The sequence below is a fragment of the Hemicordylus capensis genome, chromosome 6, assembly GCF_027244095.1.
Source record: "Hemicordylus capensis ecotype Gifberg chromosome 6, rHemCap1.1.pri, whole genome shotgun sequence".
NCBI classification, from domain to species: Eukaryota; Metazoa; Chordata; class Lepidosauria; order Squamata; family Cordylidae; genus Hemicordylus; species Hemicordylus capensis.
The window spans coordinates 19993826-20011594 of NC_069662.1; the positions used below are offsets into that span (position 1 = coordinate 19993826).

Genomic DNA, 17769 nt, shown 5'->3' on the forward strand with positions numbered 1-17769 from the left:
CATGTTGAAGCACAATCGAGACACACACAGCCTTTCTGCACAAACGGCCCTTTATACACACACACACCCCAGTCACTTGCATCCAACTCATGTGCAAACCAACCCCATGCTCCAAAGAATGGAGGAGGAGTGGGCGGGGGTCGGTGGGTGGGGGCGGAGATTGAATGGCGATGTGGGTTACCCAATGGCCGGTCTACCAAAGGACTTTGTTGCTTCCCCGCCGGGCGGGCGAGCTAGCTTGCTCTCCTGGGACTCCGGCTGCGAGAGGGTTAAAGGCGCTCTGTGTGTTTGGAGACATGGCAGGATCTCCCCGCGAGCCCTGGATCACCTTACCCAACCTCTCTCCCCTCTGCTGCTGCTGCTGCTTGCTTGCTGCTGCAGGGATAGGCGGGGACCGGCTCGCTTTCTCCTCCTTCTTACCAACAGTCCCCTCCACACTTCCAGGAATCACCCAGCAAAAAAAGCAGAGGGGGGAGGGGCAGTGGGGGGAGCCTGCTGGGGTTTTGCACAGCCACTTCCTGCCAATCAGGAGCGCGCCAGGCACCCCCCGGCGGCCAATGAAAGTTGGGGCCATTCATAAAAATAAATACTCCGCCACGCTCCACCCCAGCCACACACAGGCACGAGAAGCCCAACCTCTCGCAGCGTGTCAGCGGCCCCCGTGAAAACAGAATATGTCAGCGCCTTTGGGGACCGTGGCAGTGGGGATCTGCTCTCGCAACCCCCTCTCTCCCTTTTCCCAGCCCTCTCCCTCTTCTGCTCCCCTCGCAACGCAGCCAGCACGACACTGAAATTGTATGCGAGTTAATTGGCGGCTTTTCTTTGCTAACTCCCCCAGCCCCCACCCCGCGCCCTTGCTCTCTCCTGGTTACTTCTGCTAGCGGGAAGAGCGCTTCCTGCCCCAGAAGCGCGCACACGCGTTCACACGGCACTTCCAGGAAACCAGGGCAAGAAGCTGAGATTCTTTTGCAAAGGGGTGAATCGGCTCGCTTTGCTTCTCGCGCTCCTCCCCCACGCAAACAACTTCCACCGCTTTCTGCTCCCGAGTCCTGATCGGGAAGTATCCGGGGAATACATCTATATTAATTAGCAAAAGCAGAGAACAAACCTCCATCCGGTATATTCCAGGCATCGGTGCGTTTGCTGGTTGCTTCCCATCGGCGGCTCTGAAAGTATGGGAAAGGGATGCGATCGGACGGGGATCGGGTCTGGCAGCAGCCCCACTGAAGTGGAGATCATTTTTTAATTTGGGGTTCTGCCACGCTTGACTTACAGGCATCGCTGCTTCCACCGCCACCAAAGGTAAGTATGTATCAATAAATAAATAAATAAATAAACTCGTTTTTTAATTTGTGTCTCTAGAATGGTGAGTCGGGGAGATTTTTTATTTTTATTTTTTAAGAGGGGAAAACCCTTAACGAAGCATTCGGACAACTCTAATTATTAGAACAGAATAACTTGCTGTGGGCTCTGTAAAGTTAGATTTATCTGTAGGAAATCCAGAGTCTAATCCCTAGTCAGCTAGGATTCCAAAGCTTACTGGTTAGTTTCGGTAAACCACTTTCTCTCCAGCTGTTTTACATTGTTAAATTACTATTGTTATGGCTGCAGCGTTTGATTAATCGGCTGAAAAAACTAATTCACCCAAAAGTATGCTTCTCACTTAAAAACTATTGGTTTTGCCCATATGCAAATATATACAAATATCATCAATTTATTGACTGAAATACAATTAACTGGCTAAGATTTTTTTAATTGAGAAAATCAATTTATTAATAATAATAATAATAATAATAATAATAGAGGGCAATATGGGATTTCTATATTGGAATATGACAGAAATCAAGTCTTGGGTGCTTAAAAAAGGTGTGTGTGTGGGGGGGTACAAATTAGAAATATGGCAAACACTGAGATGGCAACTTTATGTGGAATTTCAAAAACATCCACGTTTTGCTGCGGAGAGCTGGCTTCTAAGAGACACCAGTGATCTCTGATTTCTACCAGAACAATGTGGAGAGCCAACTTGCCACATTCAGTACTTTCACGCTTCCTTCACAACTCCTAAATCCTGCAGCATCCACAACTAGGAGTGCTGAGGTGGTGGGGAGGAATCTCAGCCCTGTTTCTAATTCATCTAATCCAATAAGAAATTCTTTGCAGACTCCCAAGTTAGATTCAGAGCAGACCTCTCTGGCAGATCCTGGGCTGTTTTCTTCCTTATGTGGATATGAGTGATGTGCCGTTGCTTTTTAGCCCCATCCTGCAAGCTCCCTGATATCCGTCCTCAGGCACAGCTGCCTTCTATTGAGTCAAGAGCATTGATCCAACTAGCTCAGCATTGTCTGGCTGGCCTTTTCCAGCAGTGGTGGTGATGCCGAGGCTAAAACCTGGCAGGTGTGCCCTATTGCTGAGCGACGGCCTCTTCCTTTTGAAATGTATTGATCACTTTCCCGAAACCTTACTCAAGGCAATACATGGACCTTTTAAAAAACGGTTAGAGCAACCATCAAAAATGACATTAAAACAGCAGCAAAAGCAGACCCAGAGGGGAGCCCCTTTTCCACCCTGCCAGTTTAAATGGGAAACTTCATCCCGTGCTTTATTCTCGCCCCTTGATGTCGATGGAGCTCAGCAGTGCTTACCATGGGCTGGGTTGTGCCTGCTGGGCTTTAAGAACTCCACTCCCAACATAATAGCAGGGGTGGAAATGGAGGAGGGGGGGGACAGGGGAGGGATCTACACAAGTTAGTTCAAGCCAGACAACAAGGAAGACTGGTGGGACCAGCTAGGGAGGGTGTCTGAATATTGTGGTATCACTGCTGAGAAGATTAGGAATGTAGCAAGCTGCCTTATACTGAGTCAGACCATTGGTCCATCTGCTCAGTATTATCTACACTGACTGGCAGTGGCTGTTCAAGGTTTTAGGCAAGAATCTCTGCCAGCCTACCCGCAGATGCCAGGGATAAAACCTGGGCCTTTTTGCATGCAAAGCAGACGCTCTACGGCCCACATCTGCCTCAAATTCTGAACAGCCCAACAAAAACATGGGAGCTGGAGCAGAGCCTCCTCAGGAGACCTCAGGAAGGTTCAGTAGTAGGCAACTGGGCATCTTTCGGATGCTCTGCCATGTAATTATTCCAGACTGGTGAACTCATGCAGAGATTCAATGGCCAGCCTCCTTGGACCATGGGCAATTATTCCGTGTCTCTCCATTGGGAGTGAATGATCCAGCCACAGCTGATACTGAGAGGGGAGAAGAGTGGAGGCTGATTGGATGGAGGCAAAATCAGAGCACTGGTTCATCCAGAGATGAGGGAGGCATTCTATGTGGGTGGATAGTCTGAACACACAGGGACCCTTTGTGACTCCATTGGTTTATTTCTTGTGCAAGAGCAACTTCTGTGGGGCACGTAAGCTGGGAGTCGCTGCCTTAAGTGGTAACTAGTCAAGTCTCTTGACACTGGTAAGGAAAGGTTGTGCCGTCGAGTTGGTGTCGACTCCTGGCGGCCACAGAGCCCTGTGGTTTTCTTGGTAGAATACAGGAGGGGTTTACCATTGCCTCCTCCCGCGCAGTATGAGATGGTGCCTTTCAGCACTTTCCCATATCGCTGCTGCCCGATATAGAAGTTTCCCATATTCTGGGAAACACACCAGCCGGGATTTGAACCAACAGCCTCCTGCTCTCTAGGCAGGTTGCTTCCTTGCTGCACCATTAGGTGTCTTCTCTTGACATTGCCAGAGATTATAGGTATGGTTTTCACATCACTCCCCTTTCAAACGTCACATTTTCTCATGAAAGACTGCTATAGAGGAAAAATTTTGCCAGAGGAATTATGCCCACAGAAAGTGCTGCTCCAGAAATGAGAACCCCCTTTTAGACTTTTCGAGGGGGGGGTGTCTGTGAATGGGATACTAGAACTCGGCCGACTCTGAGGACCTGCATTTGAGCAACCCTGCAATGGTTCTATCTATCTATCTATCTATCTATCTATCTATCTATCTATCTATCTATCTATCTATCTATCTAGTTTTTAAAAATATATATGTATTGATTTTTTAAACTTATTGCTCTTTTTATAGTGTTCATCTATCTACCTGGCACTTGCCAAAGAATATCCCAGGATTCCACTTTTCATTTTCAAATAGCAAAGGAGCTAACAAAAGATAACCAACTGAAGCAACTAAAAAAATTCTAAGGATGACAGATGTCTCTTGAAAAATCCACATATTTTCACTTCTGCAGTAATGTTCTTTGCGTGGTTTCCTCCATGGGAAGGATTCCAAAAGCACTTTGTGGCAGATATTTTTTGTTTTTGTTTATGTTGGCCAGCCTTAGCTTTTTATAGTGTTGCAAGCTAAAAAAGCTAAGTTACCACACCCATCCCAGTTAGTCTCCTCCTCCTCCTCCTCCTCCTCCTCACTGCTCAATCCCAGTTACTCTCCTCATCTGTACTCCCTTCACCCCCTGCAACACTGTATGGGTCCACTGGTCCTCCGGAGTCAGCAGTGATAGAGTGAGAATCACTTTCAAGATGGAGTCAGTCTGGACAAGGGGACTGTACTTTGGTTTCTTATGGTTTCTCTAAGGAGGACCCTTAGGACTGTACCACCACAACGCTGGTGGGGAGAAATTATATGATTGAATGTTCTCTGGCATGTAAAAGGAAAGGCTTCTAGCTTAGCAAGTTCTCGACATGCAAGATTTCTACATGGCAGCAGGGGCGGGGGGGTGGCTTTTGAATATGCAGCCTCCATGAAGTGGTATAGTCCTGGCAAGGCTGCACCAACTACCCGATTCTTCTGAACATGTCTATTAGCCCTGTTTAAACTATTTCCCCACCAGGTAGATATTCATCAGATGAAGTTTCCATCATTAGATTAAACAAATTTGTTATTTGCCTAAGGGAGGGGTTGTAGTTCAAGGGCAGAGCATATTTCTTGCATTCAGAAGTTCCCAGGTGAAATCCCTGACATCTCCATGTAGGTTAGGGAAAGGCTGATGATAACCCTGAGCTCGATAGGCCAATGGACTGACTCAATACATTGCAGCTCCCTATATTGTGGACAGGTTGAATAAATACAGATTTATAGATCTGTGTGCAAGTTTATCATTTTACATATGGCAGTAAATCCTACATGCAGACCATGTGATGGATTGAGGTATTCAAAAGTTTAGCAAACAGAAGGAAGGCACCAAAGATGCTTCCCACCTGGGACACTATTTGGCCCAGGGTGGGCCCCGATTGCCTTTGTATTATCTGTTTACTAACAGATATAAAAGAAGAGCATTTTGGGAGTAAGCAGCTTCCTAAACCAGGCAACATCATTTCTAATCTTGCATTAGATTTCCAAGGAAGAACAGCAAGGACCCCTGCAACCATCCCTAAAGCTGCATACCAACTCTCTCTGTGATTTTTAGTATGGCTCTCTGTCTCCATTCCAAATTCTGATGGGTGTGACATTCCAAAGGCTGGAGAGAGATTTCTAGCCATCAAGGACTAGTAAGGTATTTTCACTACCATCAAGTGCCCGGTTATGTAATAATAATAATAATAATAATAATAAATATTCATTATAATCAAGATGGCCAGATTAATAACAAGATGTTCAGCCTTAATAGCTTTTCTCTGAAAGAAATGGGGGGGGGTGATTAGCAGTCGATCACACACCCACCCACACACCCAGGAGAACAGAGTAGGGTTTCCATCTAGATTGTATATGGGCAGAGGATATAAGAATCACACTATTGCTTAATTTTAGTTCATCCCAACCCTAGAAATCCTTATTTTGGAAAATGGCACAGTATGTTACCAGCTGAGGCCCTCAGTATCATCACACATCATTGGTCGGTTGAGCCAGCCCTCTCCCTCCTCAGTTGGAAAAGTGCTTCTGGGAACATGCAGAGTGCCGTTCCCTCAAAACTAAATCACTGCTTACTAGTCACAGGGAGGATCTCTCCTTGAGTACAGCATTGGTTTTATCAGAGATTTGTCTCCTCAGTCCTGCTGCAAACAGAAACCAGGACAGCAGGCAAAAGGCTGGGACAGAACAGCCTTCCTTTTCTTCTTATAGGAGAGAGCCGGGCTTGTGGTAGCAAGCATGACTTGTCTCCTTAGCTAAGCAGGGTCTGCCCTGGTTGCATATGAAAGGGAGACTAGAAGTTTGAGCACTGCAAGATATTCCCCTCAGGGGGTGGAACCGCTCTGGGAAGAGCATCTAGGTTCCAGGTTCCCTCCCTGGCAGCATCTCCAAGAGAGGGCTGAGAGAGATTCCTGCCTGCAACTTTGGAGAAGCCGCTGCCAGCCTGTGTAGGTGGTACTGAGTGAGATGGACCAATGGTCTGACTCAGTATATGGCAGCTCCCTGTGTTCCATTTGCAGGGGTTGTTTGTTTTCAAGGCAGAGGACATCACAAAACTCTGTCACCCACCTGCGGCCCAGAGTGGCGCCGTCCGTTCTACCAGCTCAGCATCCCACCACCTCACTGCTCTGCATGTGCAGACGAGGGCTCAGAAGCCAGTTGCAGCAGGCCAGGCCATTTCAGAGTCAGGAACACAAAGAAGGAGACACTGCAGAAATGTGGAGGGTCTGTATTTAGAGCTCTGAAACAGTGTAGATAGGTGTCTGGATCCAGGTGGGCATGTGGACCAGGAAGCACCCCCATGACCTGGAGATGGGGCATAGGAGCTCAGCGGGATAGCGGCTGCGTCGAATGCAGAAGGCTTCCGGTCCAGCCCCCCAGCATCTTCAGGTAGGGCTGGGAAGACTCCTGTCTGAAACTCTGGAGAGCCACTGCCAATTCATGTAGTCCAGGAGTTCTCAACATTTGGGGGTGCTGGACTATGACTCCCATCATCCCCGGCTTCACTGGCCAACAGCCGAGGATGATGGGAGTTGTAGTCCAGCAACATCTGGGGACCCAGGTTTGAGAACCCCTGTTCTAGGCAGTACTGAGCTAGAGACATAAGAACATAAGAACAGCCCTGCTGGATCAGGCCCAAGGCCCATCTAAGGCCCAGACACCATTGGTCTGTATGGCAGATTCCTGAGTATTCGTAGGAGAGGTGGGGGGAAATAAAGGTAAAGTGTGCCGTCGATTCAGGGGAACTAACAAGGGCGAAATAGCACCTCTGAACTCCGGCATCAGAGAGAGTAATTGCATCTCGACCCTTGCTAACTGGGTAAAGAAGCCCATTTTAAAGTGGTGGCTCTCTGGTATTTAACAGGCAGAGATCATCTGTTCCTATCCAACTCCAGTACAGTGTCACCGTGTGTGTGTGTGTGTGTGTGTGTGTGTGTGTGTGTGTGTGTAAAAAAGATTGTGAGCCCCTTTGGGACAGGTAACTCTTTCCCCATCCTCTTACTGCTGAAACTTAAGAACCATTGTTTTTCATTTAAAAATGGTATGAATAATATTATCAAGAATATTTAATTATTATATATTTATTATATAAATATCTGTGGGGCTTTACAAAGAGCAAGACAAGTTACTCCCCACCAAAGGGCTTACAGCCTAGATATTTCCAGAAGGTAAACAGCAACTCCCCACTGAACAGCTTCCTACAAGCAGGGTTGAGGTTGAGACGGAGCCCCACAGAACTGTGGCAGGGGGCAGCTGGAAGTAAACACCAAGAATTCTTAAGGGGTGATCTGGGGAGGCACAAGGTAGGAGATCTTTCCTGATCATCCCCTCCTGTTTTGTGTATCCCTGACTGGGCTTAGATCTGCAGAAAGAACCTGCCTCCTCTTCCTCTTGATCAATCCGTTTAACAAGGCCAGCTGCATGCCTTACTGCTTTCCTTTATGAACAAAGTTGTCTATATCCTTTGTACTCTGACTTCTGCAAACGCAGAGATGTAAGTCCACAACCTAAGAATGCCAGCTAGCTAGCTTCCTTCCTTCTTTCTAGCCCTTATGGTTGCAGGCAGAAACCTGAAAATGCATAGTTAGTGCTAAAGTCTCAAACCTCAGAGAAGGCCTGGCAGAGACCCTGAGACCAAGAGATTCTTTAAGGGCTTATCTCCATCCCGCGATAAACTCCGATCATCCAGCTTTGCTTTAATTCAGGTTGGTTTGGTTTCACCTTCGCTGTTTGCTCCCTAACCTTTATGGCATGGCTGTGCAAGAGCTGAGCTTGCTCGATCAAAGCAAAACATTGCACAGCATAGCTCAGGCCCTTTCCAAGGAATGGGAGCTCTGCAGCAAAGTGCTTTATTACAACAAGCTCAGTGCACTAGGACATCAATAAAACTTGCAGAACCTGAGCAGCTTGATCAAAACAAGATTAGCTGAACAGAGTCAGTTAAGATCTGAGGCTTTTTAGTTTGGAAGTGACTAAAGGGAGACTTGATAAAGGTTTATAAAATTATGCATGGTGTGGGGAGAGATAAAATTTTCTCCCTCTCTCACAGCACTAGAATCAGGGGTCATCCCATGAAAACAGAAGTATTTTTTCACACAGCACATAATTAATCTATGAAATTCTCCGCCATGAGATGTGGTGAGGGCCACCACCTTGCACAGCTTTAAAAGGGATGTAGACAAATGAATAATGGAAAGGTCTATCAGTGACTATTAGTCTTTCTGTCTATAGGCTACCTCTAGGCTCCGTGGTAGGACACCTCTGAATGCAAGCTGCAGGAGAGAGGGCGTGCCCTTGCCTTCATCGAAGTGTTGCTAAATCTTAGGAGCTAGATAGCTTTGTTCTAAGTTCCTGCAAAAAGACCTTGAAGAACATGTTCATGTTTTACAAACCTAGTCAGAGACAAGATGAAGGATTTTGTGTGTTTTTGCTTTTAGGTAAACGATCTGCAATCAATATCATGTTGGGATTATCCATGCCCTAGCCTAATTTCTAGGTTTTCCTTTCACGTTTTGCCTCAAGCTGTAGGGACTTTGAAGCCCAGGGGAGAAGCTGACATGTCTGCTCTGGGAGTTCAAAAGCTGCTGAGCAGGTACAGCGGCCATCTCTGTGCATTCTTGTACATGGCGTGTGTTTGAAGTGTCCCTGCCTTCTTTCTTAGATGCTGGTCCGGTAAGTGATCCAAGATCCCTCCTGGCCACCCCGAGGCGCGATGGTCCCTCTGTGCTGGTGCTGCCCGCCAGCACCCACCCCAGCCGCGGCGGCCATGAGCGCTACAGCCACACCTTCCTATCACTTCAAGAGCTTCTGCGGGGAGTTTGAGCGGGTGGAGAGCGCCCTGGAACGCCTCGAGGCCAGCGGCTTCTACTGGGGCAGCCTGTCAGGGACCGAAGCCAAGCGCCTGTTGACCTCCCAGGCCCCTGGTGTTTTCCTGGTGCGGGATTCTTCTGACCACCACCACCTCTTCACCCTGAGCGTCCGCACCAACACCGGCATTACCAACCTGCGTATCCAGCAACAAGGGTCGGCTTTCCACCTGGAGGCCCTGCCGGGTGTGGGCCACCCCCCAACTTTCCGCTGCGTGGTCCAGCTGGTTGAGCATTATCTCTGCCTGGGGGCCGTGGAAGGGGGCCCTTGCTATCTGGAGAGGGAGGGCCAGCCCCCCGTGCCCTTGGCTCTCACCCAGCCCCTCCGCTGCAAGGTGCCTACTCTGCAAGAGCTCTGCCGCCGGGCTGTGCGAGCTAGCGTCCGGGGCCGAGGAGACCCCAGGGCTCAGCTGGAGGGGCTGCCGGTGCCTCAGGGACTCTTGAGCTCACTGTGCGGCTAAGGGGGTGGGGGGGGGGAGGATGGTGCAACGCCATGAGCCCCTGAGATGAGTGGAGGGTGCTTCTCTCAAAACATTCCTTGTACAGTCGTACCTGGACAGGACTGCCCGCCCGCCGTGTGGTGCCGGAGGCCTCTGTATATCACCTTCATGGAATAAACCAACTGGCGTATGGGGCCAGCCATATCATCATTCCCCAAAGACATGGCTCTCTCTTCATTCTGACGTCCACTCTTTTCTGATTCCGAACACTTCTCGGAGGGGAGAAAAAGTTTCTGTTTGGGGATCTTGGGTGGGTGCCCTATGACAGAACAGTCCTTTTCAGCCAGCCAGCCCCCACCCCGCAAAAGCACCTTGGCAACAGATATAAAATGGAATATGCACACACCAGTTCAGGTGCAACTGCATCCCTGAGTGCATTCACGTGGCATCTTTACGGAGTCAGATCACTGGTACATCTAGCTCAATGTTGTCCACACTGACCGGCAGTGGCTTCTCCAGGTTTTCAGGCAGGAGTCTCTCTTCCAGCCTGGACCCTTCTGCATGTAAACAGAGGCTCCACCACTGAGCTCTGGCCCCCTCACTCAGTTTTCATTGGGCAATGAACATTCACAGCTTAAAATGATTGACTTTCACATGCATGGGTGCATCAGTGGTCACGGGTCAACACCACACACTGAGCTCTTTCTTTCCAAACACAGAGCCAGTCAAGTTGCAAGTAAGTGAGGGACGGACATCATGCCTGAATTGCCACCCAGTGCTAAGAACCTGAGCCTAGCACCAGTGTGTGGTTCTTATGAGTGCTGGAGACACCCCATTTCAAGTCTATCGGGAAGCTCACTGATTGACCTTGGGCCTACTGATAGCTGAAAAGTCAGCACTGAGTACAGAAATGCTTGACTAACAAGCAGAAGGTTGCCGGTTCGAATCCCCGCTGGTACTATAGCGGGCAGCAGCAATATAGGAAGATGCTGAAAGGCATCTTCTCATACTGTGTGGGAGGAGGCAATGGTAAATCAACCCTGTGTTCTACCAAAGAAGACCACAGGGCTGGGCTGTGGGCAGCAGGAGTCGAAGTCGACTTGACAGCTCACTTTACCTACACTTGATATTTCTGGCTTCTCAGTGTAGTCCAAACCCACTCATGCTGGTTGGAGAATGTCAGACTCCCTCCTCTGTCGGGGACATAGGAAGCTGCCATATACTGAGTCAGACCATTGGTCCGTCTAGCTCAGTATTGTCTACACAGACTGGCAGCGGCTTCTCCAAGGTTGCAGGCAGGAGTCTCTCTCAGCCTTATCTTGGGAGATGCTGCCAGGGAGGGAACTTGGAACCTAGATGCTCTTCCCAGAGCAGCTCAATCCCATGAGGGGACTATCTTACAGTGCTCACACTTCTAGTCTCCCATTCATATGCAACCAGAGCAGACCCTGCTTAGCTAAGGGGACAAGTCATGCTTGCTAACATCAGACCAGCCCTCCTGTGAGAGCGTTAGACATTATCAAATGTTTGGAGAATATCAAGCAGAGGATATCCAACATGCACCACCTAATATTGGCAGGTTTAGATCCAGAAGTATTGGGAGTGCACACTCAGTAGAAACATCAGCTTCCCTCTTCTGTACTTACTGACTTGCCAGTCGCTGTTTGAAGGCAGCCACTATCTCAACTTGCCTCACAGGGTTGGTACCGGGATAACATGGAGGGCACATGCATGTCACCTTGGAGGAAGGACGGGATAACCAGGGTTGCTCAACTTTTTCTTCAGCTGTTGAACTACAATTCCCATCAACCCCCATTATTGGCCACTGTGGCAGAGGAGGATGGAAGTTGGACTTCCACAGGAGCTGGAGGGCTGAGGTTGTACAGCCCTGGAACTGAAATTAGGCAAGGCAGCAGGCATACCCTCTGCCCACACCCCACCACCTCTTTAATACCAGGCTGTAGAGGTAGAATGACTCTTCAGCGGCTAGTGTACACTACAGGGGCCTTTTCTTCCACTTTAAGGCCCGCCTAGGGTCATCCCCCTACCCTGGGCCCCACTGCAAAGGCATTTGCTTTTCAGCACTGGAGAGTCCTGTATACACAGCTGTCTTCCCACTTCCCCAGAAGCTCATCACATGTTTGACCACCTCAAGATCCCTTTTGCCTCTCCCCTTCCAGTCACTGCCTGCCCTCCATTGAGGTCATTACTGTAACTTGACAAGCCTCAAGAATGCTGACTCCAAGAACCAGTTATAGGAAAAAAAGAACATCTTTGGAGGCAAAAGAAACCACAAACTCAGCTACTTTTCTGCTGCATCCGTCAACCCTCAAGTTGGTGCGTGTTTTCCGTAGCATACAGCCAACTATGTTCAAGGCACATTGCTGGGATGGGGCTGGGGTGAAAAGGGCTGGAAGAGGAAAAGAGGGGGGACGCCTAATGGAGGTGCAAGCAGTTACTAGGAAAGGGGAAAGCTTAAAACCACAGTTGTGGTGAAGCAACCAGTACTGCCTACCCCCCACCATTTCAATTGGTGTCACTAAAGGTCTGATCTCAATCTTAGTTAAAGGTACTAAGCCAGATCCTTTACTGGAAATTCCTTGCTTGGGTCTCTGCCAATTCCTCCCCAAGGCCAGGTGACCCAGAGCTCCCAAGTTGTTCTGATAAAACAGGAAGGCCGATTTCCCTTCAGCTCCGCTTACAGTACTGTAAACACTAGGCATCTTGCAAATAGTGACATGCAGATATTGGTGCTGTGAAAGCCAATATGCACCCAGAAAGCGGGTTTTTTTGTTATTGGACCCCAAACACACATTCATACCTGCACCTGTCTTGGCTCCCACAGCAGATGCCTCTCTGGATCCAATGTGGCCCCCTCTATCAAGGTCTTAATTATCATTAACCCTTATGCTACATTAACCCAGTGTTGTATCTCCCAGAAAGGGCTGCAGTCATAAAAACGCTTATATTAACTCATAACAGTTTCATGGGGAATTGTGCACCAAAAGACAAAGAGGAAGTGGTTATTACAGGTTCGGCAACTAAACAGCACAGGAAGGCATTGGGAACAGCCTCTCCTCTCCACTTCAGTTTTGGTTTGGGAAAGCAGAGCCACAAAAGCAGGGGCAGGGGAAAGAAAAGGGACTTTTGCCTTGGTGGCACCCAAGATGAATCTGCTTTCCTACCAGAAAGTATGTGCATGTCAGTTATTTAAGCCTTCCTTTACACATGTAGGCTCAAGGAACTCTACTTCCAACATGATGAGCACAACACTAATCCAGAAAGCTTCTCATCCAAGCAGAAGAGCACCATGCAGCTTGCACATATTACTGTACATTTCCACAAAGTCTGACACTACGAGGATGAAGAAATTTGTTCACAAATATTTTATTGTGTAATGATACAAGGCAGGAATGATTCCCCATCAACACGTGGGGTGGTGCCCTGCAGCTTAATCTTCCTCCTCGTCATCCCCACCGCCAGCACCACCCTGTCCCTTCTTGGCATTCTTCCTCTTGACACGACCTGGCCGGCCACCACCATATGGTGAGCGGAGGGAGAAGTCAATGTGCTTTTGGGAGTCCAGGCGAACAATGAAAGATGGGATGTTCACCACCTGCTTCCTTACACTGAAGGGAGAGAAAGGAGAGGGTTAGAGGGGTGAAGAAGAAAAGTGCCTCTTCTCTAACTCCTTTTTAGATCTTAAAACACACCTTTTTAAGGAGGCTTTAAAATATCATTATTTTGTTATATCTGGTAGGTTCTTTAGCTTCTTATAATTTTCAGTTTTAATTTGAACCCAATTGTTTTTAATCTGACGTTTAAAAATAATTTTATTACTTGTATCTGTCTATAGTAGTTTTAAGCCCCGCCCCGATAGTATTGCACTGGAGGGGTGGGGTATAAACATTATAAATAAATCTCAGCCCCACAAGTCATTAGTTTGTCCTTAAGACAGACAACTTGCATCAGGATGATAGGAAATGCACAGCATCAACATTTGGAAAAATGCATCTCAGGTACATTCTTGGCATCTGAGTAGGCAAAAGTAAGTAATAACTACCTCACAATTAGGGCTGTGCTCTTACTAAACTAAGCCTGCTTTTAAGGCCATATGACCTGTTGCTTACAAAATGATTAATGGGAACAAAATTTCAGTATAAAGCAACAGTGTGAAACTGAAGCCTGAAATTTACAGTTGCCACCCACAGTAGGCAGCAATGCCAAATATCAAAACTCAGCTCTAATCTCACTGCATCCAGCAGGCTAGCAATTTGTCAACAAGGAGGAATGTTTTGTGTTGAAAAGCAACAGACTGCTAGGTTGTTACCTCCATCACCTGCATGTGCCAAGACCTTCGCAAGGTGTACGGCTGAGCCGCAGTGAGCCTTGCCGAAATCTTTTGAGGTTTTGGCATGTAGCCTCATTAGGTGGGTTGCAGGGCTATTAGGCTATCCAGGGGTCCAATCCATGGAAGGGGTTGGTGGGCTTAAGACGCACGTGGCTGGGACAATGCCACACAAACTCCTTCGCAGGCTATGCACAAGAGATAGAAAGTCAGAACTTTAGGGATGGGTTCTGTCCCCACGACCCACAGCATGATTCGTTTTCTGCTTTACTGTTTAAGTTACTAAAGCATCATTCCATAACACAAAAGCCCGACTCTCACATGCCTCTGAACTCCAACCCAGACTGGCATACCGGATGTGTCTTTGGCGGATGAGCACCCGAGCATGATGGATGGACTTGGCAAGACCCAGCTTGAAGACCTGGGTTTGGAGACGCCGCTCCAGGAAATCTTCAATTTTCAGACCCAGGATGTAATCCAGCTTCATCTTGCCCTCATCCAACACCCCAATTCTGACCAGACGGCGCAGCAAGGCATTGCCTGGGAAGAGATGGACATGTCAGCAGCCCACAGAGAGCCCCACAAACCTGCCTATGCACAGAACTGGGCAACAGGGTATAAACTCACCATCATATGTATGCCTGATGAGTAAAAAGTGCGACTAAATTTGAGAATAGGGAGGGTCTTGGAATTACAGTTTCCAGGTAGAATTCTGCCATAAGTGAACACCACACTACCAAGTCAGCACCTTCTGATTTACTGTGACCCAAATTAAAAAATATCAAGTGCAATCTCGATACACTTTGATTACAATTAGGTTTCAAGAGTAACTGGTCTATTCTCTTGCATCAAGTACCAAGCACTTATGAAAGATCAAAAAATTCAAGTATTAAGACCCGGCATAAGGAGAGTGACAGGTGCGAGAAACTAGCAGGACCCACACAGGAAGCTAGATTACAACCCTTGAAGGCATAAATTATGATTGGTACTGGGAGTGACAGCAGCACAAGAACCATGCTAACCCCTGGTGGTATATCTAGGCCTGCACTTACCCTCAAAGAGACGTCGCTGATCCTTTTCATCCAGGGTGAGTAGCTCTCTGGCAGCTTTGCGGATCTTTGCCAAAGTGAACTTCACTCGCCACACTTCACGCTTGTTCCGCAGCCCATATTCACCTAGCGGGGGTGGGAGGGAGATTTCAAATGCTGCTGCCTTGGGGGTGCAGCTCTGTCAACAAAAATATTTTGCCCAGCCAGTAAACTTACCAATCAGTTTCAACTCCTGGTCAAGGCGTGATTTCTCAAAGGGTCTCCTGGGGGTGACATATGTCTTCCGACATACCCAACTCCTGGCAACAGGCATGTTGGTCTAAGGGAGAGTCCAGGTCTGTGGAGAAACAGTCAAGAGAATCTATAGATGGGACAAGTTGCAACAAATCTGACCAGTAAGGCAAATTGCATCTGAAATTTGGCTCTGTTTTCCATCTTTTGCAAGCCATATTGTCTGCACAGAGCTTGTAATATATTTTTATTCCCAGGTGTCAGCATTAGCATTCAGTTCTTAGATGCTTGGGCATGCAGTTGCCAGAAACATTTCAAGTCTTGTTCCAAGCTTTCATCACATGTTGGTCTCAGATTCACCTCTACAAACCACAATGGTTAGAAGGCTAGGACTTTGCAAAGAGCGGTGTGACCTAGACCTGAGTTTATGGCACACAAGATTCGCTAACACCCATCTGTGTTGAAAAGATTACCCAGTCCTGCTCTCTCCAGTGCCACTGAACATTAGGACTTGCATTGAAGTTGTGCACATATAGAAAAAGAGGAGAAAGATTCCCACTTTCACGTACAGCAGTGCTTCAAGTTTCAGAAGCTGTATTAACAATCCTGTAATAGGCTTGAAAGAGGAATAGCTTTCATATTTATACCCTGCTTCTCACCCAAGAAAATCCCTCTACAAAGCAGTGAGGCACTTTTGATCCTAGGTCATCAGGTAAAGTTAAAAATTCAAGATAAGCACACTACTGAATGAGACAGGGCCTCTATTCCACAGAACAAGTCCTCAGTCAACCTCAAAAATGCAGATGGATAAGCAAGCTATCAGCACTCAATAGAATAGCAGCAACTCTTAAGTGCCAATAGCTTAGTTAGCCAAGTGCTTTTTGTGATCTCGATTAAGGCTTTTTCTGTGAAATAGGTGACCCAGCTGCCTATAAAGAATTGGGGGGTAGGGATGGGGTGCCATGGTGCTGGGAAAGAAGCTAACATCCCACTTATTTGAGAAGAGCATTCTCATGTACTCCATGTCACAGATGAAAATAGGGCCATGTTTGTAACACTGCAATTCTCATACCAGTGATCACATCAAAAGCCACACTTTGTACACAATTGCATTGCTTTGCTGTATTTTATTTTTTAGTAGAGCCATTTAAAAAGCTTCTTAAAATATTCTTTTAGTTAAGGACCTACTAGAAGAGCATCCCTATCCCTATACTATGTTCAAAATTTCATCAACAAAGCAGTGTGCAGGCAGGCAGTGCTCTGCATGGTGCTTTCCCATTCATGCACCTACTCCTGTCACAAGCTGCAGCACTCCCACTATTGTTGGACTACAAGTCCCATCATCCCACTAACCATGACCATTATCCACTCACCCACACAGATTTAACTTCTAGACTATGGGGTCATTAATATTTTAACAAGGCAATCCCAGAAGGTGAGCTCGGGTTCAGGTAGCAGAAGACAGGGAGTGCCCCTAGTAAAAAGAGATGTTAGATCGTAGGCATTCCTTTGGCAACACGTGGGCAACCCCCAAGTCCTCTGGGGGAGTTCTTCCAAACCCACTATAGGCCAAGTTTCGCTCTCCACACTTCATAAGGAAGTCACGCATGGCCGGTATGTGCATAAGATAAAGGTCGGTTTAATTCCTACGGCTCACAAAGCACCCGGGAAGATACAAAGACCCGCTGAAGCCCCTGGGGGGGGGGGGGCAAAGAAGCACGTGCTACAAGAACTACGCATTGGACTGTGCGTCCCAGTGCGCGCGCGTTTTCCACTTCGCACATGCGCAGAAAATGGGGAGAGAACTAAGGCAACAGTCCCCTAAGGTCACGTACACCGGCACCCGACGGATCACTGCCGTGAGCATTCCTTTCCCCCAAGTGGTGTTTACTGCCGCGTACCGCTCCCCGCGCTCCTGTCCTTGAGGCCCGGCCTTACCAGACACAAAAGAACCAACTCCCTTACCTTCCAATACCGTTGGTGTCACCCAATGAAAAGAAAGGGGCTGCCTCGGACCGCTGCTTATATATGAGTGTTAGCGACTCCGCCTTCCGTCTCCGTTAGCCAATAGCAAGACGGGGCTTTCTCCTCGTGGCCAATTGGCGGCGAGCCCTTTCGCGGTGTAGCAGCCAATTCGCGTTGGCTCCTGGAGTGGTAGAGAGGAAAGGGATAGAGCGGCGGCGGCCGCAGCTGAGGGAACCATGTTGCTTGAAGGAGCGTATGTCTGTGTGGCAACGCAACGACAGACAGACGCCATTGCGGGGCGGGAGATGGAGAAGGCATACTGAAGAGGTTGTTGCTTTGGAGCAATGCGATACCTATCTGCTCGTCAGCTTCTTTATAAGTCACCCTTTCTGCGCTTTGGGTGGGGTTTGCCGCTCTGCTGATTCAGCTGTTTCCGCTCTTCCGCAGCTCGTTTAATCTTGAAACCATAGAGTCGGTTAGTGACGCAATGGCCATCTAGTCGCTGTCCA

General features: G+C 48.0%; 2 protein-coding genes across 6 annotated transcripts; one reads left to right on the plus strand and one right to left on the minus strand.

The window, feature by feature from the left end:
* The first annotated feature begins 626 nt into the window (after positions 1–626).
* LOC128330526 (suppressor of cytokine signaling 3-like) lies at positions 627–9880 on the plus strand. 4 transcript variants are annotated; one of them, XR_008310132.1, is made up of 2 exons: positions 627–1302; positions 5345–5463. XR_008310132.1 is itself a non-coding variant. In XM_053263583.1 (2 exons), the coding sequence occupies exon 2, from the start codon at positions 9074–9076 to the stop codon at positions 9686–9688; it is 615 nt and encodes a 204-aa protein (XP_053119558.1). In that variant the 5' UTR covers positions 627–1302; positions 9023–9073; the 3' UTR covers positions 9689–9880. The 4 variants fall into 4 exon arrangements, 3 of the variants coding, with proteins under 3 accessions (XP_053119558.1, XP_053119560.1, XP_053119559.1); XM_053263583.1 differs by lacking the exon at positions 5345–5463 and adding an exon at positions 9023–9880; XM_053263585.1 differs by lacking the exons at positions 627–1302; positions 5345–5463 and adding exons at positions 5489–5506; positions 9023–9880.
* A 3158-nt stretch (positions 9881–13038) lies between these two features.
* On the minus strand, positions 13039–17412 carry RPS9 (ribosomal protein S9). Of its 2 annotated transcripts, XR_008310480.1 has the most exons (6): positions 17261–17412; positions 15281–15401; positions 15068–15190; positions 14369–14555; positions 13998–14203; positions 13159–13296 (listed from the first exon to the last, which is right to left on the minus strand). XR_008310480.1 is itself a non-coding variant. In XM_053266051.1 (5 exons), exons 2-5 carry the CDS (start codon positions 15375–15377, stop codon positions 13119–13121), a joined length of 585 nt encoding a protein of 194 aa, XP_053122026.1. In that variant the 5' UTR covers positions 15378–15401; positions 17261–17410; the 3' UTR covers positions 13039–13118. The 2 variants fall into 2 exon arrangements, 1 of the variants encoding a protein (XP_053122026.1); XM_053266051.1 differs by lacking the exon at positions 13998–14203 and having other exon boundaries at positions 13039–13296; positions 17261–17410.
* Between the last annotated feature and the right edge of the window lie 357 nt (positions 17413–17769).

Bases quoted from the DNA above. Each gene is read 5' to 3' on its own strand.
- LOC128330526 (XM_053263583.1), top strand. From the start codon at position 9,074: ATGGTCCCTCTGTGCTGGTGCTGCCCGCCAGCACCCACCCCAGCCGCG.
- RPS9 (XM_053266051.1), bottom strand. From the start codon at position 15,377: ATGCCTGTTGCCAGGAGTTGGGTATGTCGGAAGACATATGTCACCCCC. The intron at 15,191-15,280 runs GTAAGTTTACTG...CACCCCCGCTAG, and splicing joins CCAGGAGTTGAAACTGATTG to GTGAATATGGGCTGCGGAAC. The intron at 13,297-14,368 runs GTATGCCAGTCT...CTCTCCCTTCAG, and splicing joins ATCCGCCAAAGACACATCCG to TGTAAGGAAGCAGGTGGTGA.